Source organism: Choloepus didactylus, chromosome 1 (assembly GCF_015220235.1).
Source record: "Choloepus didactylus isolate mChoDid1 chromosome 1, mChoDid1.pri, whole genome shotgun sequence".
Classification (NCBI taxonomy): domain Eukaryota; kingdom Metazoa; phylum Chordata; class Mammalia; order Pilosa; family Megalonychidae; genus Choloepus; species Choloepus didactylus.
This window is the reverse complement of record NC_051307.1, coordinates 126363028-126389362: the sequence shown is the minus strand read 5'-3', so window position 1 is coordinate 126389362 and position 26335 is coordinate 126363028. Positions and strand designations below refer to the sequence as shown.

At 37.6% G+C, this 26335-nt stretch overlaps 1 protein-coding gene across 1 annotated transcript in view; it reads right to left on the bottom strand.

The window, feature by feature from the left end:
* Nucleotides 1-25027, bottom strand: part of WDR49 (WD repeat domain 49) — a 149921-nt gene extending 124894 nt beyond the window's left edge. The window contains exons 1-2 of the mRNA XM_037841343.1: nucleotides 24897-25027; nucleotides 24355-24563 (exon numbers count right to left, since the gene is read on the bottom strand). Coding sequence (XP_037697271.1) covers nucleotides 24355-24498 — 144 coding nt within the window. The 5' untranslated portion in view covers nucleotides 24499-24563; nucleotides 24897-25027. The remainder of the gene's footprint in view (nucleotides 1-24354; nucleotides 24564-24896) is intronic.
* Between the last annotated feature and the right edge of the window lie 1308 nt (nucleotides 25028-26335).

Here is a 26335-nt window from a genome sequence, read left to right as displayed (position 1 = left end):
TAAAAGATATAGATTCGCAGAATGGATCAAAAAAAATGAACCATCAATATGTTGCATACAAGAGACTCATCTTAGACACAGGGACACAAAGAAATTGAAAGTGAAAGGATGGAAAAAAATATTTCATGCAAGCTACAGCCAAAAGAAAGCAGGTGTAGCAATATTAATCTCAGATAAAATAGACTTCAAATGCAGGGATGTTTTGAGAGACAAAGAAGGCCACTACATACTAATAAAAGGGGCAATTCAGCAAGAAGAAATAACAATCGTAAATGTCTATGCACCCAATCAAGGTGCCACAAAATACATGAGAGAAACATTGGCAAAACTAAAGGAAGCAATTGATGTTTCCACAATAATTGTGGGAGACTTCAACACATCACTCTCTCCTATAGATAGATCAACCAGACAGAAGACCAATAAGGAAATTGGAAACCTAAACAATCTGATAAATGAATTAGATTTAACAGACATCTACAGGACATTACATCCCAAATCACCAGGATACACATACTTTTCTAGTGCTCACGGAACTTTCTCCAGAATAGATCATATGCTGGGACATAAAACAAGCCTCAATAAATTTAAAAAGATTGAAATCATTCAAAGCACATTCTCTGACCACAACGGAATACAATTAGAAGTCAATAACCATCAGAGACTTAGAAAATTCACAAATACCTGGAGGTTAAACAACACACTCCTAAACAATCAGTGGGTTAAAGAAGAAATAGCAAGAGAAATTGCTAAATATATAGAGACGAATGAAAATGAGAACACAACATACCAAAACCTATGGGATGCAGCAAAAGCAGTGCTAAGGGGGAAATTTATAGCACTAAACGCATATATTAAAAAGGAAGAAAGAGCCAAAATCAAAGAACTAATGGATCAACTGAAGAAGCTAGAAAATGAACAGCAAACCAATCCTAAACCAAGTAGAAGAAAAGAAATAACAAGGATTAAAGCAGAAATAAATGACATAGAGAACAAAAAAACAATAGAAAGGATAAATATCACCAAAAGTTGGTTCTTTGAGAAGATCAACAAGATTGACAAGCCCCTAGCTAGACTGACAAAATCAAAAAGAGAGAAGACCCATATAAACAAAATAATGAATGAAAAAGGTGACATAACTGCAGATCCTGAAGAAATTAAAAAAATTATAAGAGGATATTATGAACAACTGTATGGCAACAAACTGGATAATGTAGAAGAAATGGACAATTTCCTGGAAACATATGAACAACCTAGACTGACCAGAGAAGAAATAGAAGACCTCAACCAACCCATCACAAGCAAAGAGATCCAATCAGTCATCAAAAATCTTCCCACAAATAAATGCCCAGGGCCAGATGGCTTCACAGGGGAATTCTACCAAACTTTCCAGAAAGAACTGACACCAATCTTACTCAAACTCTTTCAAAACATTGAAAAAAATGGAACACTACCTAACTCATTTTATGAAGCTAACATCAATCTAATACCAAAACCAGGCAAAGATGCTACAAAAAAGGAAAACTACCGGCCAATCTCCCTAATGAATATAGATGCAAAAATCCTCAACAAAATACTTGCAAATCGAATCCAAAGACACATTAAAAAAATCATACACCATGACCAAGTGGGGTTCATTCCAGGCATGCAAGGATGGTTCAACATCAGAAAAACAATCAATGTATTACAACACATTAAAAACTCGAAAGGGAAAAATCAATTGATCATCTCAATAGATGCTGAAAAAGCATTTGACAAAATCCAACATCCCTTTTTGATAAAAACACTTCAAAAGGTAGGAATTGAAGGAAACTTCCTCAACATGATAAAGAGCATATATGAAAAACCCACAGCCAGCATAGTACTCAATGGTGAGAGACTGAAAGCCTTCCCTCTAAGATCAGGAACAAGACAAGGATGCCCGCTGTCACCACTGTTATTCAACATTGTGCTGGAAGTGCTAGCCAGGGCAATCCGGCAAGACAAAGAAATAAAAGGCATCCAAATTGGAAAAGAAGAAGTAAAACTGTCATTGTTTGCAGATGATATGATCTTATATCTAGAAAACCCTGAGAAATCAACGATACACCTACTAGAGCTAATAAACAAATTTAGCAAAGTAGCGGGATACAAGATTAATGCACATAAGTCAGTAATGTTTCTATATGCTAGAAATGAACAAACTGAAGAGACACTCAAGAAAAAGATACCATTTTCAATAGCAACTAAAAAAATCAAGTACCTAGGAATCAACTTAACCAAAGATGTAAAAGACCTATACAAAGAAAACTACATAACTCTACTAAAAGAAATAGAAGGGGACCTTAAAAGATGGAAAAATATTCCATGTTCATGGATAGGAAGGCTAAATGTCATTAAGATGTCAATTCTACCCAAACTCATCTACAGATTCAATGCAATCCCAATCAAAATTCCAACAACCTACTTTGCAGACTTGGAAAAGCTAGTTATCAAATTTATTTGGAAAGGGAAGATGCCTCGAATTGCTAAAGACACTCTAAAAAAGAAAAACGAAGTGGGAGGACTTACACTCCCTGACTTTGAAGCTTATTATAAAGCCACAGTTGCCAAGACAGCATGGTACTGGCACAAAGATAGACATATAGATCAATGGAATCGAATTGAGAATTCAGAGATAGACCCTCAGATCTATGGCCGACTGATCTTTGATAAGGCCCCCAAAGTCACCGAACTGAGCCATAATGGTCTTTTCAACAAATGGGGCTGGGAGAGTTGGATATCCATATCCAAAAGAATGAAAGAGGACCCCTACCTCACCCCCTACACAAAAATTAACTCAAAATGGACCAAAGATCTCAATATAAAAGAAAGTACCATAAAACTCCTAGAAGATAATGTAGGAAAACATCTTCAAGACCTTGTATTAGGAGGCCACTTCCTAGACTTTACACCCAAAGCACAAGCAACAAAAGAGAAAATAGATAAATGGGAACTCCTCAAGCTTAGAAGTTTCTGCACCTCAAAGGAATTTCTCAAAAAGGTAAAGAGGCAGCCAACTCAATGGGAAAAAATTTTTGGAAACCATGTATCTGACAAAAGACTGATATCTTGCATATACAAAGAAATCCTACAACTCAATGACAATAGTACAGACAGCCCAATTATAAAATGGGCAAAAGATATGAAAAGACAGTTCTCTGAAGAGGAAATACAAATGACCAAGAAACACATGAAAAAATGTTCAGCTTCACTAGCTATTAGAGAGATGCAAATTAAGACCACAATGAGATACCATCTAACACCGGTTAGAATGGCTGCCATTAAACAAACAGGAAACTACAAATGCTGGAGGGGATGTGGAGAAATTGGAACTCTTATTCATTGTTGGTGGGACTGTATAATGGTTCAGCCACTCTGGAAGTCAGTCTGGCAGTTCCTTAGAAAACTAGATATAGAGCTACCATTCGATCCAGCGATTGCACTCCTCGGTATATACCCGGAAGATCGGAAAGCAGTGACACGAACAGATATCTGCACGCCAATGTTCATAGCAGCATTATTCACAATTGCCAAGAGATGGAAACAACCCAAATGTCCTTCAACAGATGAGTGGATAAATAAAATGTGGTATATACACACGATGGAATACTACGCGGCAGTAAGAAGGAACGATCTGGTGAAACATATGACAACATGGATGAACCTTGAAGACATAATGCTGAGCGAAATAAGCCAGGCACAAAAAGAGAAATATTATATGCTACCACTAATGTGAACTTTGAAAAATGTAAAACAAATGGTTTATAATGTAGAATGTAGGGGAACTAGCAGTAGAGAGCAATTAAGGAAGGGGGAACAATAATCCAGGAAGAACAGATAAGCTATTTAACGTTCTGGGGATGCCCAGAAATGACTATGGTCTGTTAATTTCTGATGGTTGTAGTAGGAACAAGTTCACTGAAATGTTGCTATATTATGTAACTTTCTTGGGGTAAAGTAGGAACATGTTGGAAGTTAAGCAGTTATCTTAGGTTAGTTGTCTTTTTCTTACTCCCTTGCTATGGTCTCTTTGAAATGCTCTTTTATTGTATGTTTGTTTTCTTTTTAACTTTTTTTTTCATACAGGTGATTTGAAAAAAGAAGGGAAAGTTAAAAAAAAAAAAAAAAAAAAAAAAAAAAAAAAAGAAAAAAGACAAACAAGGGGAAAAAAAAAAAAAAAAGATGTAGTGCCCCCTTGAGGAGCCTGTGGAGAATGCAGGGGTATTCGCCTACCCCACCTCCATGGTTGCTAACATGACCACAGACATAGGGGACTGGTGGTTTGATGGGTTGAGCCCTCTACCATAAGTTTTACCCTTGGGAAGACGGTTGCTGCAAAGGAGAGGCTAGGCCTCCCTGTATTTGTGCCTAAGAGTCTCCTCCTGAATGCCTCTTTGTTGCTCAGATGTGGCCCTCTCTCTCTGGCTAAGCCAACTTGAAAGGTGAAATCACTGCCCTCCCCACTACGTGGGATCAGACACCCAGGGAAGTGAATCTCCCTGGCAACGTGGAATATGACTCCCAGGGAGGAATGTAGACCTGGCACCGTGGGACGGAGAACATCTTCTTGACCAAAAGGGGGATGTGAAAGGAAATGAAATAAGCTTCAGTGGCAGAGAGATTCCAAAAGGAGCCGAGAGGTCACTCTGGTGGGCACTCTTATGCACACTTTAGACAACCCTTTTTAGGTTCTAAAGAATTGGGGTAGCTGGTGGTGGATACCTGAAACTATCAAACTACAACCCAGAACCCATGAATCTCGAAGACAGTTGTATAAAAATGTAGCTTATGAGGGGTGACAATGGGATTGGGAAAGCCATAAGGACCAAACACCACTTTGTCTAGTTTATGGATGGATGTGTAGAAAAGTAGGGGAGGGAAACAGACAGACAAAGGTACCCAGTGTTCTTTTTTACTTCAATTGCTCTTTTTCACTCTAATTATTATTCTTGTTATTTTTGTGTGTGTGCTAATGAAGGTGTCAGGGATTGATTTAGGTGATGAATGTACAACTATGTAATGGTACTGTAAACAATCGAAAGTACAATTTGTTTTGTATGACTGCGTGGTATGTGAATATATCTCAATAAAATGATGATTTAAAAAAAAAAAAAAAAAAAAAAAAAGAAAGAAAGAAAGAAAGAAGGAAAGAGAAAGAAAGAAAGAAGGAAAGAATTTAAGTTAGTACTAACTCAGCATCTGAGTTTTATGCCTGATTTTGCCACATGATATTTGCTTGACCTTAGTTCTAGTCATATACCCTCTCTCAGGGGTTGTGTGAGACTCAGTAAGACAATTTGTATAAAAGGCCATCTCTACACTAAATGACTGTATCCACACATTAGTTAATTGCTGTTGAGGACACATTCACATCAAGCTAAATTCACAAGCATGTTTTTAGTATCAATAGGGAAATATTAGGAAGTCTGATTCCATTGTAAAACATAGAGCATAAAATAATCCTCAGTTACTTCAAATGAAAGTTTAATTATCATAATTTGGAAAAAGCCTTTGCCTCAATAGACAATTTGTTCCAATTTGAATACAGACCTTCCATATAAAAACCATCTAATATTGTTTTTCAAAGGTGCATCCTTTTACTCCTGTTAGTCAAGATTCTGTCTGAACTTATTGAAGTAAGAAAAGTATTTGCTTTCCTAGACCTCCTCTTATAATAAAAGTGAAAAGTATATAGACTATTAGAAACCATGTCATTAAACCCTTCCTAAGATAATGCTTGTAAATTTATTTTGCTATTTCTTTTTGAACTGTTGAGAAAGAAAACTACCAATTCTCACCTCCAACTGTTCTTGCAAGAATCAGAAAGCTAATGTCTTTCTGATTGTCTGGTTGATTATCTCTGTATACACAACTTTAGGCTTTTATAAAATCTTTCTGTCTTCCTGAATCCCCTTCAAAGAATATTCTAAAAATCACTTCCTTTAACCTAGAAAGCCTTTTTCTGAAGTACAGTCAATTTTAGTGAGCACCTGTCTTCTTAAAAAAAGCATGTACTCTGTAAAAGTCCCTTCAACCTCTGAACATTTTCATATTCAGATTTAGCTGTAATTTATATGAAAACCGAGAGCTAAAGCTAAGTGAAAAACTCCTAAAATATACCCTCTGTAAGAAACTTGATAGCCTTTGTAGTCATTAAGAAGAAGGGATAATGGACTGTCTACTGGCAAGGTGTAAGTGTTTCAACACTTTAAAAATTATCTTTTTTTTGTTCAAAATAATCCATATTTATTATAGAAAAAAAAATAAAGTGTAGATAAGCCAAAATTAAAATCCTCCATAATGTCAGCTTTTCATATTTTTTTCTAGGCAGAAATAGATATAACTGTGTATTAATTACCACATGGTATCATAACATAGGTCTTTTGTATGCTGCTTTTTGTGTTTCACATCATATCATGAAGATATGCCTATTACAATATACAATGGCTGCACAATATTCTATGGAGAGGATACACCATTATTTATAATCCCCTGTTATTAAAAATTTCAGTTGTTCCCAAAGATTTGCAGTTTTATATAAACAACCCTGTAACAAATATCCCTTCACTTTTATCCTTGTTCATTTGTCCAGTTATTTCCTATGAGAAATTTCCTAGAAGCAGAATTGCTGAGTCAAAGAATTTGCACATCCTTAAAGTTTTTTTAACATGTTTTGTCAAATCCTCCTCCAGAAGGTTGTGCCAATTTACTGCTCATCAGCCAAAGTAGGATACTTCCCCTACTTCAGACTCTCATTAAGCTGAGGATTCTCATTCTTAAGAGTTACCAATTGCTTGCTAAAAAATAATTCTAGAAAGCCTAGACATTTACATATTTTCTAGCAAAAAAAAAAAAAAAGGAGCAATACATTCCTCACAGCAGACATTTAATTCTTTCTTTCAAAATCTGCCAACCCTTAGAAGTGTTGTTTATGTTGTTTTCTTCCCTCTTTCTTATAGCTATATTTAATAACGAAATAAGGGAAGAAAAACTTTCTTCTTTTCTCCTATTCTGTAAATAGGATTTTCCCAACTCAAGAATATATGTCCCACTTTACAACCATGGAGAGAAGGTAATCCGACTTGATCACAAATTCAGGAATTGTCTCCTGTCAAAGCCAGGCATTAGTATAGAATGTCTCTGACCCAAGGTTCACTGTTCTCATCCACTGGCGAGTATTTACTTCCAGATCCTTAAGATTAATGTCAAATGGTGAGTTGTAAGTCACAGAAATATTTTCATCCATCCATCCATCCATCCATCCATCCATCCATCCATCTATTCATTAATAAATATATATTGAGCATGTGCACCATACAAGGTAGCATGAGGCAGGTGCTAGGTTTATTTATTCTTTCATTCTACAAATGTTTAAGTTCCTGCTTCATGCCAAATGCTAAGCACTCAGCATCACCTTTGAACAAAACTGACAAGGTCTTTGTTCTTCAAATACCAACACTTTGTTTGGGAGACTAGATGTGTTGGTCACAGTAAATGACACACAGTCCTATGTTACCAAAAGTAAAAAGGTCTCAACCATCACAATAATAATTGTTTTTCCTAATTCTAAACAGAATTAGCCTTTAGGCATATCAAAACATTTCATAAACAGAAATTTTGTGGGCCATAAGCCTTTCCTTAGTTTGAAAGCCTTCTTTTTGCTTTTACCTCAGATCATTAGAATTCTTCAGTGCTTCTTCTTCTCTACCTGAAAAATAGTTTCTAATAGGATCTCAGAATCTTGTTTTCTCCAGAACCTGCTGGTTTTATCAAGCACTACACCAAAAATAATATTTCTTCTGTCAAATATTCAGCATGATTTTTGGGTAATGTTCTGTGACAGATGAATGAGTATACACTATGAAAATTCATCCTTTTCCCCTATCTCTATAATTAAATTTAAAATTAACATGCTGCTTTCTCATGCTTCATTCTGTTGTACTTGCCTCAATTTCCCTTGGTTACAAAGTGTATTGGTTATGAATATGTATAAGGGTTTGCTGTCAAACCCTGTGAATATCTTCTGGAGCAGAAGATTAGATGTTATTTCAAAACAGATGCATCTGTTTATTTCACCCTTGCAATTTTCACCTACCAATGAACATTCATGAGAGATTGAACAACAGAACAGAAGAGACCAGTCTGCTAGCCAAGGCTCATACGACTCTTTTTTTTTTCCTGCTTCATGGGATTTTATTGGATGTCAGCTGTTCAAAAGGTCACCAATTTGAATGGAGTTGAAGTTTTGTGACTAACCAAGATACAGGCCTGAAATCCTTATACTGAATTTAAGTTTGGGAGACAAACTCTCCTAAACCAACTATTCAGCAGTTAAATTGCCTACACAGCTGGTAAATCAGAAGTGAATTGGAGCTGCAGGAGAAAAAAAATCAATCTTTCTCTTTTAATAAAAATCATAAACCCCAAGAAATGTAATTGTCCATATCATTTTTCCCTATGTCTCCAATTCTCTGCTATAAACCAAAGAAGATGTGTATCACTCTTACCTGTTTTGCCTAAGCTAGACATTTGGGGGACAAGCCTGACCAATGAGATGGTATAGTCAATAGACAACTAAACTTAATTGGTCTTCTTCCAGAAATCTCAATATAATGTGGATTAAAATGTACTTTAAAAATCACTGTTGTCCCTTCATTGGAAACCATGAGATACAGTAAAAAAAAAAAAAAATGTCATGTATCTATGGGGTCACGGATTAATGGCATGTTAGAGTTTAAGGAAGTTTAGAGAATCTAAACAAAACCCTTTATTTCAAAGGAAGAAATGGAGGCCTAGAGAGTTAAAAAAGAAAAAAAAAAAAATCTTCTCTGAGGTCACATAGTTCACTGCTGGCAAAGATAAGCCTGGAACCAAGGATTTTGGATTCCTGATCTCTTTTAACCACACCACACCACTTCAGCAAAGTCTGATTCTCCCTAGGAGAGCATATTCATCAACAAACCTGAAAAATATGAAAGTGGTATATGGATACCCAAAAGATCTTGTACTGTTTTGATAAAAACTATTTATTTATAATCTTAACTCTTTATAATGATATATATTGCATATGAACTTTGAATGAATAAAGTAAGCCAGAAATGATTAAAAAAATCAGAAAAGACCAATGATAATAGTTTCTAGGGGAAATTCCTTTACCAAATTGTCAGCTCCTTCCTGCTCTTGCATCCTTCTCAAACCATGATCCAATATTTGAACTAATCTCTGGCCATCATCCATTCCTTTGATCTACCATACCAGGTATCTGGCAAAATACCAGCACTGGAAAAGATCTTTTCCATGCCACACCTAGGTTCCTAAACACTGATGGAAAAGATCGCTCAAATTGGCAGAATCATGCAACTGTGATAGCATCCCTGTTCCCCAACTTCCAAAGGCTCCTCTCTAGTACCAGGAGCTCTTCCATATTTCCTTGCTGAACGCTTCTTATTCTGTACTTTCTTCAAACTCCTGCCTCATCATTTCCCTGTCCATTCCTAATAGAGAAAAATGACTCCTAATTCACAGTAAAAAAAAGAAAGAGATAAAGAAGGAAGAGGACATGGAGGAGGAGATATCAATCAGAAGGGAACTTCCTCAACTTTCCACCACCCTCCCTATAGACTGACATATATCAAAGTCATCATTTTCCCTCCTATGACAACAGATGTCTCCTGTGTTCTGGATCTATTCTCCCATCACCTCAGAGAATGTCTTCTATCATCACCCTCTTGCTCTATATTGACACCTTTTCATTGGCATTTAAATATAATCAAGTCACTTGAGCCATTAAAAATATTCCCTTAGCATTACCAACCGCTTTTAGCTACTTCCCTGTGGTGGATTGGATTATGTACCCAAGTAAAACATGCTCTTAATCTGAATCCACTCCTATGGATGTAAAACCCATTATAAATAAGACCTTTTGAAGATGTTATTTTTAGTTAGGGTATGACCAACTGAATCAGGTTGGGCTTTAACCTGGATTACTGGGGTCCTTTATAAGCAGACTGTTAATTCAGCCACAGAGAAAGAAAGCCTCGGGATGAAACTGGAAGTCAGTAGAACCTGGAAGAGAAAGCAGAAGACATCAACATATGCTTTGCCACATGATAGAAAAGCCAAGGACCCAATGATTGCTGGCAGTCATCCCCATACACCACAGTATTCAGAGAAAAAGCATTGCTTTGCTGACACCCCAATTTTGGATATCTCCTAGCCTCAAAACTGTAAGCCAATAAATTTCCATTGTTTAAGCCAAACCATTTCATGGTATTTGTGATTGCAGCTGGGAAACCAAGACATGCCCCATCCTTCCTATCAAATTCAAATAGCCAATTTGATGGAATCTTGTTCATACATTGCCTCAATTTCCTTACTTCCAATTGACTCAATCTATTAAAATTCAGCTCCTTTCCCTTCCACTCCAATGAAGCTGCTCTTATCAAGAAGACTAAAAACTGTGTGGCTAAATATTTAATGGAGCCTTTCCAGTTCTTACCTGATAAAAAGAAAAAACGTACCAAGTTAATATTTGGTGCCAGAATATATTTGTTCGGGAAAATGCCTTGAGGTCTCCATTTATTGGGAAATGAAACATGATGGTTTAGATATTTTCAAGATACCAATCAAAAAAGAACAAGGGTCAAGCTGCTCTGGAGGAAAGGAGAAGAATTTGGTATATGTTGTTATTGATATGGTTTATTGTTTGATTAAACAGAGGGGAGAGAAGAGAATAGCTGCATAAAGGCTGGTGGAGGGGATGGGAGACAGCAACATGGCAGAGGGTGACATGTACTAAAAGGCCATTGAGAAAACCCCACAGGTAATACAGCTAAAAGGAATCTTAATATTAGAAGTTTCTGTGTGTTACAGAAATGTAAACCTTTACTACATTTCCCCCACCCCATCTCACCCCCATCCCCTATAAAACTTCAGTGGCATCTATTAAATGTGTAAATGTTTTCTGAGTGGGAATTCTTGGACAACTAAATAAGGATCTGATTCTCCTCATGTACTAAGGTGATAGGGACTGAGACAGCAACTGCAGTGGAGGGAGTGCAGAAGTGTCTTTGAATTTGCAGAAATTTAGGAAGGCTCTGGATTTCCAGGGACAAGGTCACAGGGCATCTGAACCAATATTTCCACATCTCTAAGTTTTGAAGTCCCCAGCCCATGAGTTATAAGTTGTTGTGTGTTTTTAAATATACCTCTCTGCAGAATTTGCCTCTGTTTAGTCTTCCTTCTTCTTAGAATGCCCGCTTTCTTGGTTTCCATTACTACTGTTTCCTGGTTTTCCTCTAACATTTATTGATCACCCCTTTTCAGTCCCCTTTGTGAATACTATTTTTTCTGTGGGTCCCTTAAATGTTGGTGTTCCTTAGCTTTCTCTATCATGACCTCTTCTCTTCTTACTTCACATGCCCTTCTGGTTTATATGTTCTGCTCTCATGGCCTCTACCAGAGTCTAACAGCTGAAGATGCTCAAATAGGATACCTTTATCTAGTTCTCCCTTCAGAGCACCAGGCATCTATATACAATTGCCTACTAGACATTTCAACTTGGATATTCTACTCTAAGCAATTCAAATCAAAATATCTAAACCTCAATTTATCTTTTCTCAAAAAAATTTTAATAAAGATCATTCAGCTTTTCTTCAGATTTTGAGCTTTTCAGAATAAAATTTGGAGGAAAAACAGAAGTGTGCAAGTCCATGCATAGAGCAAGGCAGTATTATACAGCTGTAAAATGAATGAAGAAACCCTCCATTAACTGACATGGAGATATATTGATAAGGGAATAAAAGTAGGTTGCAAGAGAAAATAAAAGGTTTTGGCAACCATCACCCTGAATAGTCAGTAGCTATCAATAAAAATATTATGACTCGCTAAAGGCTCAGATAATGACTACCATTTTTTTTTAGCTAGAAAATATTTTTAATTAAGGTTAAAAAAGAGAGAGAGAGAATAAAAGTATGCTGCCTTATATGTGAGAAATAAGAGGAAGTTAAAAAACACACAATAAACGTGTAATATATACTTCAAAAAGAAATTTACAGGAAAGAAAATTCAGAAAATGGAAATGGTTATTGGGATGGGATGGGGCAGGGAATGAAGTAAAAAGCGTAAGGATAGAGTACAACTTTTCTGAGCATACCTCTTCTTAGAGTTTTGACTTTTGAACATAGTCAAGAAAATGGAATTAAAATAAGGATTTTGAAAAAATAACTAAAATGTAATAATACTAACCTAACTGTTAGCAAGCTGGTAACAAAACCACACAATAAAAGGAATTAATTCCAGTAACCTTTAAACACAGTTCTCTGACCATGTACCCTTAGTGAAATAAAATGAAAGGATAAAAAATTGCAAAGAAATTCTGAATTTGACTTTTTTCTTTAGAGTTGTATTGGTAAAGTAAATATAAAACTATTTTGTATGCATTTTAGAATACGGCATATGAGTCAATATATTGATGTTACAGGAACAAGAGGTCAAAATGTGAGTGAATGGAGATGCAAATGATTGCAAGTATGGAATGGCAGCACTTGGGGAAGAATGTTGTGATGCTGGATTTGAATTGGAGATATTAATATAAATTCATGAATTAAAAATTACATATTGGTAGATACAACTATAGATAAATAAAGATATATTCTAGCTCTGCCAACTGAAAAGGCCTAGAAGCAATGACTTTCCAATAGCAATAAGAACACTACTACCCAAATCCTGTTTTTCTAAATAACATTCTCCAATAAAAGGAAGTGGGATCCTTGCATAAAAGCCTGATTCCTGGTCTGGGCAGAAACATCATGTAGTTCCCAAAAGCAAAGAGGTGATAAAAGACTAATTGGGTGAACATGTCAAAAGGAAACAGGAGCTGGTTTGAAGAGGATTGCACTGGCCACATGACAGTAATAGATAATAACATATTAAAGAAAATAAATGAATCCTCAAGCCTGTACTAACACTCGAGAGATAGAGACAGGAAAAAAAAAAGTGTTTGTGTGTGTGTGTGTGTGAGAAAGAGAGAGAGGGAGAGAGAGAGAGAGAAGGGGAAAGGAAGAAGAAGCCTTTTTTTTACAGAGGCCACCTTAATAACAAAGGATCACCATTTCCCACTCCTCGGTGTAATAATTGTTTCAGCCAAGGATCATCAGTCAATTGTCAAACCAATGGGTGAAAATTTGTTGGTGAATTCTCATAAATTAGTATCAAAGTATCACCCCACAGGTACCTTTACAATGGTGGAGAACTCTAGCAGACCTACTTCAGTCAAGAATTCAAATTATAGCATCACCAATAATAGGATAAAATGACATTGTGTCCCTCCTGGTGTCATATAAAAAGAAAAATGTAGCATCTCTTATTCTTACTAAAAATGGTAAACCTGAATCTAAGAGTGAAGAAGCAATCAGAAAATCCACATTATGGGACATTTTAAATTGACATAGACTTTTAAATAATGTCCACGTAATGAAAGATAAGAAAAGGTGGAGGAATACCTTTAGATTAAAGGAAACTGTGTCAGTTTGGCTACATTATGTCCCCCAGAAAAAGCCATGTTCTTTGATGCAATTTTGTGAGGCCAGACGTACTGGTGCTGATTAGGTTGGAACCTTTGGATTAGGTTGTTTCCATGGAGATGTGACCCACCCAACTGTGAGTGACACCTTTGGTTAGGGTGTCACCTCTTGATTGAATGTTTCCATGGACATGTGGCCCCACCCATTCAGCGTGGGCCTTGATTTGTTCATTGGAGCCCTATAAAAGCTCAGACAGAGGAGCTCATAGCTAGCTGCAGCCGAGAGACACATTTTGAAGATGGCCGTCGGAAGCTGACACTGACATTTTGGAGAATGCCATTTTGAAACAGAACCTGGGAGCAAGCAGGTGCCAGCCACGTGTCTTCCCAGCTAACAGAGGTTTTCAGATGCCATCAGCCATCATTCAGTGAAGGTACCCTGTTGTTGATGCCCTACCTTGAATACTTTATGGCCTTAAGACTGTAATTTTGTAACCAAATAAACCCCCTTTATAAAAGCCAATCCATTTTTGATGTTTTACAAAATGGCAGCATTAGCAAACTGGAACAGAAACTAAAGAGACATATCAGTTAAGGTCAATGTGTGACCATAGATCAGATCCGCTTTAAAAAAAAAAACGCTGTGGAACATATCATAGGGACATTTTAACACGGACCTTTTTATTAGATAACATATTGTATCATGTATAAAGAAGTTAAATTTCTTGGTGTGACAATGGCAATATGGTCATATAGCAGAATGCCCTTATTCCTAGGAGATATTTGTATAGCTATTCAGGGGTGAAATACCATGAAACCTGCAACTTACTAAGTTACTATGATAAAACATGTATATATGCAAAGAGAAAGATAAAACAAATACAGCAAATACAATTCTTGAATCTAGGTGGATGATTCCATCTTTAAATATTTCATTGTAATGTTCCTTCCACTTTCAACTTTTCTGAAGCTTTGAAATTTTTTAAAATAAAATGTTCATGTTTTTTTATTTGATAAAAGTAATTTAAAAAATAATAAGTGTCCCTGTGAGGGCCATATGCAACAAGTGTGGGGACTGAAGTGGAAGTTCATGCAGCTTGAGTAGCCTTGGAGACTGTACAGAAGCTCCCAGCTTCAACCCAAAGGCCCTTCTGCCCTGGGAGGCCTGCCCAGGCCCTGCCAGCTTTAATCTCTGGCTTCCCTCCTCCTGCCTGACCATTCTTGGGCCTCACCACTGCAGGGTCCTTGTGTGCATAGCCCTTTACATTTTCCAAATGACCCTCCCTATACCATTTCTGTTTGGATTCTCCTGACAAAATGAGTGGTCAACAGGCCAGGGCTGTTCCCCACCTAAGGCTTGGAGAAGTGAGGCCCTAGTGAAGGTCTGTACTCCTCGGGCATCCTGGCTGCTGTTCTCTGGGTCCACGCACATGGCAGCCTCTGCCCTGCCATTGGCTCCCTAGCCAGTGAGCATTGTTTACCAGTGTGGAAAAGCCCATCACCTTCAGGCTGAGAAGCAGGGATTCTGTCACCCCAGAGGTACTCGGGGACAGTACTTTGAAGGCTTGTGAGAGATGAAGTGGAGGTTCAGGTGGCTCTCTTCCTATGACAGAGCCATTGGTTGATGTCTTGGTATACCCAATGGCCATGTGGCAGCATATGGTTAACTTGCACATGCTGCCCACCTGCCCACCAAGATCAGCCCACCATAATAGAAGATATGTCTCTGCAACTGAATGCTGCAAAGGTGGTGGAAACACACAAGTAGCCCAGGAGGAAGGCTGCCACCTGGTTTACCATGGTCACCAGATCCATGAGGTTCCATAGCCCCACATCAAGGCAGAAAATCTAGTCCCTCTCCTGGGGCACCCTCTTCCCAAAGTATTGGTGATGGGCGCCAAGAGATATGTTAGGCTTCCTTCCCACAGGAATGACCCTGGATGGGTGATTCTGAGAAGCTTATCAGGAGCTAGCAGTGACTGAGAGGACATTCGGGAAGATGGAGTAATTCTTCTGGCGACCCTTGTCAACGTGGGGTTCAAGAGGGAGAGATGAGAGGAGAGGGTAAGTCCAGTGAGCACAACAAGCCCATGATTGGGGTGCAGAGATATGGTCCTAAGCCTGCACCACCTCCTCTGGTCTCAGACCTCCTCCTTCTTATGCTTTTAAATTTAAGGTGTGTTATAAAACCCAGAATGTGTTCTATCTTGGTGAATGTTCCATGGGACCTTGAGAAGAATGAGTCTTCTGTTCTTGTTGGATGAAGTCTTCCACAAATGTTACTTTAAAATATAAAAGTTCATAGGGGAAAAATAAAACATATTCCTCCTCCCATTTTCCCTAACTCAATATATGTTACTTCCTTACTCCATATACTCATTGGTCAACAATTTCTGTGCATTATAGCTCTTGAATATCACTTGACTCTCCCCACTAATTTTTTTCTGCACTGATGGACCACTGTGCCAGCCTTCTAAGGAGCCTCTCAGTTTCCTTTCTGCCCTGCTTCCATTGCCATCTATCTCCACTCACATACTATTCTCAAAAACTATGGCCTTCATGATCATTTCCAAAATACCAATCTCTTTATGTCACTTTCATGATTAAAACATTTCAATGGCTCTCCACTGCCCCCCAAATAAATATCAGTTTCTTTCACATGGCTCTGTAAGCCCTCTCTTGATATGGTTTTGGCTTAAAGGTCCTACCAAAAAAATGGGGCCAGAAGTAAGGAAGCAGAACAAGTCAGTAGAAAACTGTGAAGAGGATTTAAGGGAGCACTGCTCAGTACAAGCTTCTGCCATGATGAAAATGTTCTCTAATTTGTGTTGTACAGTCTGGTAGTCACTAGCCAAATGTGGATACTGAGTACATTAAGTGTGACTGGTGTTTGGAGGAACTGAATTTTTTATAAATTTAAATTTAAAATAGACACATGTGGTTTGCGACCACCATATTGGACATTGCAGGGCCGGAGCCAGAACATTGTGACAGCCTTGCCTCAGGTGTGTTGACAGAATTAGGGAAGGACGTGTGCACATGTGGGAGGTAAAGGTGAGGAGGAAAACAGTGTCCCTGGTTGTCCTCAACAGAGAATGTTGGTGCCCAGAGAGCCAGGATTTCACCAGAGTCATATCCATAAAATGGTGGTAAGACATGAGGAGACGGAAGACCCCGAGGAAATTTGTGCCAGAGGAAGTGTGAAGCAGAGCCTTGGAATAAGCTCAGAAATCATGCAGGGACAATTCCAAAGGCTTCCTATTTCTAGCAACAGAGCTAGAGATCTAATGTCATCATTGGGAGCATTATACTTGTTTAAAAAACATGTGATAAATGGGAAGTTAAGTGACAAAATTGCAGTTCTTTCCTTACCAATTTTCTTCATTTTTCTTTTTTAAGTCTCATAAAATTTTAAGTTGTCTATGCCCTTGGCCTGCAGGTCTGACTAAGTTGCTGCACTATAAATGGCTAGTAATAGTCATCTTTGCTTCTTTCAAAGTCTACCACCTTTATAAATCGGCTTGTTTTTTATTGCTTTCTTTGCTCCAGGCCTGGCCAAAGCTCCAAGTTAGAATGTTTGTTCACCAAAAACACTCTTCATCACTCCCTCTGATTCAGATTTTTATAAATACCTTTTACAAAAGCACACAGAGAAACTGGAAAAGGTCTGAAGCTGTTACTATTATTCACAAAATTCAGCACAGAGACAGCAGCAAAAGTAACACACAACTTCAATTCCTTGTGTTTTGGTGATTACATCGTTTGCTAACATTACCCATGAATTCTAGTAAGTCGACAAAAACTGTGTCAGATATAGTAGTATTAGATTTGCCTTCCTGCTATTATCTTAAGGTTGAAGAGGGGGACATGCACAGCTTCACTGATTTTCCACTGCCATTGAAAACAGGTTTTTTGAGTCCACTAAAGGAGCTGGGGTGAGAAATGCTCTGACCTGCTGCCTTTGATCAGCAGATGATGAATTGACTGAGGCTGCTGAATGCATTTACTATATAATAAAGTTACATAGTAAGTTTACCGTTTACATACTCATAAACCTCCATTGTGATGTTGTTAGAAAGAAAAAAATACTAAATAAAAAAACAAGGGGTTATTCTCATCTTTTCCTTTCATTCTTCAGCACTATTTCTACATTGCTTTTATTGTAGAAGTTGTTGATATTGGCTGACTGTGCATTAACTCCCTGTTTCCAGGGCTCAGAATCTGTGTGCTATTACCATAACATGTTGTTTTGTTAATGAAGTCTTTATCTTATTGGATTGCCCTTACTTAGCACAACATCCCAAAGGGGGTTTCTTTGCCTTGTGGCCTGTGGGAGCCAGGTCCTACTATATGCTCTAGGAAATTATGCGCTAGGAAGTTGACAATCTATCCCTGAGCTCTGGCTCTGCCCAATTGGGAACTCAATTAAATATTCTGAACCTCATTCTCTTTATGTGTAAGTGGGAAATAAAAGTGTCTGCCTGCCCATGTTTCAAGTCGGAGACAGGATCAAATAACATAAGGCCTACAGAAATGCTTTATGGAACTTTACCACACTTCAAAGTTATTAAATTTTTATTCTTCATTCTTACCTCTACTGATTTCCAGAAAGAGTTTTTGCTCAGTTACAACAGTAGGTATATAAGCATAGGACCATTAAAGCAAAGATAAAAGAACAAGAATCACATAGTGAAAATAGTAGATCATTGTTCCAGAAAACCAAAACTAAAAATAGTTGTATTAGTTGAAAGCTAAACTTAGCTTTGAACTTCCTGAGTTAAAGCAAAACACAAAACATGATTTGGTACATGTCTAGTGCTAATTTACACAATGAAGCATTCCGGTTCATTTGAAGACAGAAGCTTCCCTACCATCATCCTAAGAGGATCATGGGTGAGATTGATTTCCTGGGCACACAGCTGATTTACACTTCCACAGTCTCTTGCAGTTAGTTATTGCCATGTGACTGAGTTTTAGACCAAAGGTGTGAGCCTGGCCCATAAAAACCTTCCTCACATGCTCCTATATGCTCTTTCCCCTACTACTAGTTTGATACATGGCAATACTGGAAGACAGAAGATGGAAGGATCCTGGGTATCTGAATCCCTATTTGGAGCTGCCAGCCAATTACAAACACTTTATGGACAAGAAATAAATCTCTATCATATTTGTGCTAGGGTAGAGTTTGCCCCCCTATAAAAAATAAAGATTTTTTAATTTGGAAACTTACTGGGTGACATAATATACAACAGAGTTTTAACAGTTGGTTTTACCTAAGAAAAAATTTAAAAATGTTCTCCACAGACTGTCTCATATTTTATAAGAGATGAGCAAAATCCAAAGGTTCTGGGAGAAGGGAATGGTTTCATCAGTGTGGTTGGGATGGGGGAGCTGGGGTAGAAAGGAAACAAACAAGAGAAAAGAATAGTTCTGGAGCATGAGGCATGCCCATTTCCTGTCCATTTGGGCACCTTAATAGAGAGAGCACAATCATCAGTGAGAAGGCTGAGAGAAGACTGGGTCTTCTGAATTGAAAGGAAGCCTGGCAATTGGGAAAGAACAAATAAAGGAAAGATAAGAAAGGTCCATATGAGACTTTCTGGATTCCCTTAAGTCCCAGCCTGACTGGCAGGTATGATAACCCTCAGCTTTGTCCTGTCGGAGCAAGGAAGGATTGTCCCTTGGCTTTGCTGTGGAATCTGCCTACAGGTGTTTTGGGGGGGATTTTATGAAGGTAATCAAATGTGAGGATATCATGAATTCTGTGGATTTAATTATTTTATTATACCTTAGGCACAATTTTAGGACCTGCAAATTGCCTCCTGAATTTGTCAGATCTCTTGAGATTAAGTTAGTACAAGTGCATTGTGTTCAGATTCCATTCACCCCCAATCAGTTTTATTCCAAAAACCCTCACTGTACAGTCCCTGAGGACTTCCTACTAGAATTTTTACTAGTCTTTTCTCACTCTAAATCTGTTTCAGCCTTTCTTCTCTGAGCCTAACTACCTTATGTTTTACACAGGGTTTAGGAGATTTCATTTTTAGTTACAGTTGCATCTACTGATTTATCAGGGCTTCGACAAATGAGTATGGCTCTGGGTCTCCAACCTGGCCTGGCCTGATGCTCCAGGAGGAGACACGGATGCAGTTGCTGACAGAGGCAGTTCAGGACCCAGCCCAGGGAGTCCTGGAGCATAGAGCAAACTACAGTCCCAGTCCAAATAGGCAGTAGGGAATCCAGGATCAAAGAAAAGGTGTCCTAAGATGCAGAAGTCAACAATGGATAATTTGAAAAAGGAAATACTCTGACACCAGTTCCAGCAGGGCTTTCTCAAAATTCCATTTCCCTTGGGCCATAATTTCTACTTTTAACCATTCCCAAGAAATTAGCAAACCACAAATAATAGATGACTTATAAAGTCTTTAAGAAAATGTAAAATATGGTTGGCATCAAAATAATATGAATATCCAGAGACTCTGTCATTTCTCTAAACACTACAAGTGCTAAAGGAAAAAGTTTGACTGACAGCCACTTTACAATTCTATGAATAATACAAGTTTCACCTCTCATTCCACTCACCTCAGGCTGATATATGGCTTGTTTTTTTTTTTTACACCATTACTTGAAAGAAAATGAACTTCACAAGTTGCTTTTCTAGCCCTTCTAAACAGGTAACTTCTTTATTCCAAAGAAGAGGATCAAAACATCAATTGAAATATTTTGCATATTGATAAAATGAAATAAGAGATGGAAAGATCATGCTTTTTGACTCTCCTATGTGAATTCATGCCTTTGCAACTCTTGTTACTACCACTTCCTACCACAAGTGAAAGGAATACAGAAACACAGCAATGCTATTGAAAGTTTAATTTCTTTTAGGAAATGCTTGAATTAGTATCAAGGGAATGTTGGAAGTCATGGTGGCTCAACCCCTACTCACTGACTATAAATAATACCTAATGTTAATTGAGCAATTACTCTGTGCCAGGCATTCCTCCAAGTGCTTTCTAAATAATACCTCATTTAATCCTTATAACAACCCTTTGAGGTAGGTACTATTTCCTTGTTAGAAATAAGGAAACTCAGGCCTAGAGCATTTAACTGATTTGCTCAAAGCCACATAGTAAGTGGCAAAGCTGAGACTCAAATCCAGGAATTCTGAATTCTGGCTCTCAAACACTAATTGATTCTTGCTCACTTATGCCATTGTATAGTGAATGGAAGTATCACTTGCTTTATTCCTAAGTGTTATGACTAAGCTTTATGTGGTATTTAATATTTCATTCAGAAATATATGTGAAACAATCACTACCCAATTCAGTGATCCAACTTGCTGCTATTCAAGTAAGCATTGCCACTGCTATTTAAGGAGATGAATTTTACGTAATGTCTGACAAGTCTTCAGCCCCAAATAAGCAATCTTTGTAAAAAGCCAAAACAAAAGAGAAAGGAATCTAGTACTAGAACCCTGACATTTCCAAGAATACGTATTTAACGATTGGACCACAAACCACTACCTTTAGAGTTCTGTGTTGCAAGATGGCTGCTGAGGGCCATTTTTCCTTTCAGAACAATCTGCACCTATGGCCTCTAGGCCTAACATTCAAGACAGATGGACTGGGCTCCACTGGAATCGTGGCATGCATCATTCTTCTCTAGGTGTCCATGCTATATTTGGAAATAGTGTTGAATCAAGAGACTAATTTTTAGTACTTATTGTACATTTGCCTTTGGATTGTGCAGTGCAGTGTCTGTTGAGTCTGTTAAAAGGGGATGAAACTTTGACAAATGTAAAACAAATGGTTTATAATGTAGAATGTAGGGGAACTAGCGATAGAGAGCAATTAAGGAAGGGGGAACGATAAACCAAGAAGAACAGATTAGCTATCGTGGGTAAATTTAATGTTCTGGGAATGCCCAGGAATGATTATGGTCTGTTAATTTCTGATGGGTATAGCAGGAACAAGTTCACAGAAATGTTGCTATATTAGGTTACTTTCTTGGGGTAGAGTAGGAACATGTTGGAAGTAAAGTGGTTATCTTGGGTTGGTTGTCTTTTTCTTACTCCCTTGCTATGGTATCTTTGAAATGTTCTTTTATTGTATGTTTTTTTTTATATTTTTTTTTTATTTTTTATTTTTCATACAGTTGATTTAGGGAAAAAAAAAAAACAAGGAAAAAAATATGCAGAGTCCCCTTGAAGGGCTGGTGGAGAATGCAGGGGTGTTGGCCTACCCTACCTTGATGGTTGCTGGCATGCCCACAGACATAGGGGACTGGTGGTTTGATGGATTGAGCCCTATACCATGGGATTTGCCCTTGGGAGGGCTGTGGCTGCAGAGGAGAGGCTAGGCCTCCCTGTAGTTGTGCCTAGGAGCCTCCTCCCAGGTGCCTCTTTGTTGCTCAGATGTGGCCCTCTCTCTCTGGCTAAGCCAACTTGAGGGGTGGTATCACTGCCCTCCCCTCTATGTGGGATCAGACGCCCAGGAGAGTGAATCTCCCTGGCAACGTGGAATATGACTCCCGGGGAGGAATGTAGACCCGGCATCGTGGGATGGAGAACATCTTCTTGACCAAAAGGGGGATGTGAAAGGAAATGAAATAAGCTTCAGTGGCAGAGAGATTCCAAAGGGAGCTGAGAGGTCACTCTGGTGGGCACTCTTATGCACAATATAGACAACCCTTTTTAGGTTCTGGTGAATTGGGGTAGCTGGTGGTGGATGCCTGGAACTATCAAACTACAACCCAGAACCCATGAATCTTGAAGACAGTTGTATAAGGATGTGGCTTATGAGGGGGGATAGTGGGATTGGGGGGACCATGGGGATCACACTCCCCTTTGTCTAGTTTGTGGATGGATGAGTGGAAAGGTGGGGGAAGGAAACAAACAAACAGACAGACAAGGGCGCCCAGTGTTCTTTTTTACTTTAGTTGCTCTTTTTCACTTTAATTATTATTCTGCTTATTTTTGTGTGTGTGGTAATGAGGGTGTCGGGGACTGATTTTGGTGATGAATGTACGGCTATGTAATGGTACTGTGAACAATCGAATGTACGATTTGTCTTGTATCACTGCGTGGTATGTGAATATATCTCAATAAAATGAATATTAAAAAAAAGGGGGGGATGGGGGGATGGACTTCATTTTCTTGAAAGGAAACCTGCAAAGCCCAAATTCTTTTTTCAAAACTGTCATCAGATAGATTCTCTTTGTGCGTACAGGCTCTAAATTTCAATCTCTTCTTCCTTTTGGCCCATCGGTACCTGATTTTCTAACTGGTAATTTCAAATACGTGGCCTGGTTTTTGAAATGTTTAAAGTTAAAAAAAAAAAAAAAAGAAAAAAAAATCTTGAGACTGATTAGTCCAGTTTTACTTGAGTTCAGTCAAGACTAGTCTGTAGCTTAAAGAGAACAGCTACCCTTACTCTCACCTTCTGTATCACTTTTATTCTCTAACTTTATAATGCTGACTCTCCTGATAGAACCTAGCATTCAATTTCTTAGTGTTCATTGCACCAGGAAAAAACTGCCACATTTCTGTTCATTCTAAAATCAAAGCTGTCATAATCTGCTGTTACGTTGTTCTGAATGTCCTCAAGCTGTCAAAATATTTGCTATGTCTATCAAAATAGGCCAAACTCATTTGGGGCATTGAGCATGAATGGTGCTGAAATTTTTGAGATAAATGGAGTTTGATGAAGAACAAATATTTAAATATTAAAATAAGAAAAGTATAGGACAGAGCATGACTTTGCTATTATCAAAATGATCACTGTTATTAGTATATTAATTTATCAATACAAGAACATTCTAACTTGTTCTACAAAACAGGGCATAGCAGTTTTTTAGTGATTAGCAACTCTATTTTGGATAGCTGGAGATTAAATTTTATGCCAATTACAGGCCAATAAGCTTTTTTAATTTCAAGGTGGTATTCCAAAATATTATGTCTCTTTTAAATTAATACTGATACTCCCAAGCACCCCGGAGAACCTTCTGAAGCCTGAGAGCATATTTTAGCAAAAATAATGAAATAGAAAGGATGAAGGCTCATGTCTAGCTAAACTCTACAGCACTGAAGAGCACTTCTTCCTATCCCCATACGAAATGAAAAATCATTTTGGTGTATGCTGGTCGTTATGCACAGATGCAGAATTCCAAGTTAATTAACTTTAAAAGAGAAGGAAAGTATTTGTTAATAGCTATATTCCGCAGCTTTTATTTTCTATGTAGAATCAAAATGAAAACTTCTAATTTTGTTTTTATTGGCATTGCTCCAATATTTACAAAAAGAGTGTGAGAATGATCCCCCACATAGGATACACAGAAGTGCGAAAATCCACTTTGAGGAGGAGCTGTTCCACTGAGGGGGAGGCAGAAAGGAGTTTTCACAAACCGGATGTGCCTATCTGAATGTCCAGAGTTCTAAGTCCTTATTACAGGCAAGGATGCTACGACAGGAGCCACCCTAGAGATCTGGCTTTCCCCACTCACAAAAGTAATTTTTGGTTTCACCGAAATTTGCTGATTTCTACGAAAAATGTTGTCCAAGAACATATTTTCCTTCCTTAATAGTAATACTATTCAAGTGCAGCATTTTTAAACTATGTAATACAGTTTGATCCAAAGAATTGAGGAATAAAGTTTTACCAAGCTCGTGGAATTAGATAAAGGCCTGACCAATGCTTTTCAATTCCCTGCTGTGGCCATTTAATACATGGAAATGCTTAAAAGAAAAAGCTCTCTTTGTTTCATGATAGTCTCCTTCATTAAACAACTCAAACTCTCCAGTCGATAAAATTAACGCTTACCTCAAAGGCGCTCTGTATTTTCACAAAGTCGCCCACAGTGAAGCGCTCTTCCAGCGGTCCAGCGGCGTTGTCTTCACCCGCAGGCCTTTCCGACCCAGGCTTCCACCCCACATGGAACTCAAGCGCAGCATTCTGGTAACTCATGATTGCTTCACCTTTTATCAGCAGTCTTCAACTCTTTCTATGTGGGATTTTTCCCCCCAAAGGTGCTTTTGGAAAGAAACCCAATTTAGCAATAGAATTCCAAAATGAATGTCCAAACATTTCAAGGCATACAATTAGGAAGCAAAATGTTCAAGCTGAGAGGGAGGAAATGAAAATCCTCAACTCCCACACTTCTTTAATTCCACAGTTTATTTTCAAAATCCACAATCGAATACTTTTAAGATTATACCCCGCCACCCTAATACTCTGTTTAAACTGGCTTGATTAAAAATGTGTAAAGCTTCCCCCTTGTTTATAGTAACTGATACAGAATGCAGCTTCTAATCCTCATTTTAAATGCATTAGGAGAGCAATTTCTCAAAATCTCTTTGGCTAACCTTGCTTCCATTAACATGTCGTTATAATAAACTCCATTTTCTTGTCTGGAGATGTTAGATGAGGCAGTTTCCCTCTTAATAAAATGCTGTCTTCTGAAGGCACCTTCCCGGCATTGTGGTGTTTGTTTCATCTGTTCTGATGCTTTTGTATGTTTCCTGGCAACCAACATAAAGCCAACTAAAACTTTTCCTTTTCCTGCCCTCTCTCCAACTAATGACTGAACTAAAGGTTTGAATATATAATATAAACGCTGTTGTTAATGTTTTTAAAAAAAGACAATTCAGCACATTCATTTTTTAATTAAACATCATCTTTGTAATATTTAAAGACAACTTTTATAAATATACTTTCTATGAAATATGTTTTATATTATGAAACAATATGGTTAGTCAAAGAAAAGAGAATGGCAACCTGGAATTTTATGTTTTCTCTAAAGGAAATATTTTATTCCTTTTAAAAAAATATTTTAATTACAGAAGATGTAAGTTTACAGAAAAATTATGCAGTACATACAAAGTTCCCATATACTACCCCCACCATTATTAACACTTTGCATTGTTGTGGTAACTTTGTCACAATTGATGAAAAAATATTATAATTGTACTATGAACTATAGTCCATAGATTACATTAGGGTATATACAGTTTTTGCGTATACCACTTTATTACCCTATTATTAACACCTTGTATTAGTGTGGTATATTTGCTATAATTCATGAAAGAACATTTTTGTAATTGTACTATTCACTATAGTCCATCATTTACAGTAGGGTTCACTGTGTTCAACAATCATATTTTTCCTTCTAAATTAAATTCTAGTAACATTTATCAACCTAACATTTCCAATTTTAACCACATTCACATATATAATTCAGTGCTAATTACATTCACAATGTTGTGCTACCATCACCACCACTGATTTCCAAAATTTACAAACAATTCAAATAGAAATTCTGTAAAATTTTAGTATTACCTACCCCCAACCTGGCCCCTGGTAGCTCATACTCTAGATTCTGACTCTATGAGTTTCCTTATTCTAATTAGTTCATATCGGTGATATCATACAGTATTTGCCCTTTTGCATCTGGCTTATTTTACTCAACATGATGTCTTCAAGGCTCATTCATGTTGTCACATAATCAGAACTTCATTCCTTTTTTTTTAATTAAATTCAGTTTTATTGAAATATATTCACATACTATACAGTCTTCCACAGTGCACAATCAACTGCTCACAGTACCATCACATAATTATGCATTCATCACCCCAATCTATTTTTGAACATTTTCCTTACATCAGAAAAAATCAGAATAAGAATAAAAAATAAAAGGAAAAAAAGAACACCCAAACCATCCCCCCCATCCCACCCTATTTTTCATTTAGTTTTTGTCCCCATTTTTCCGCTCATCCATCCACACACTAGACAAAGGGAGTGCAAT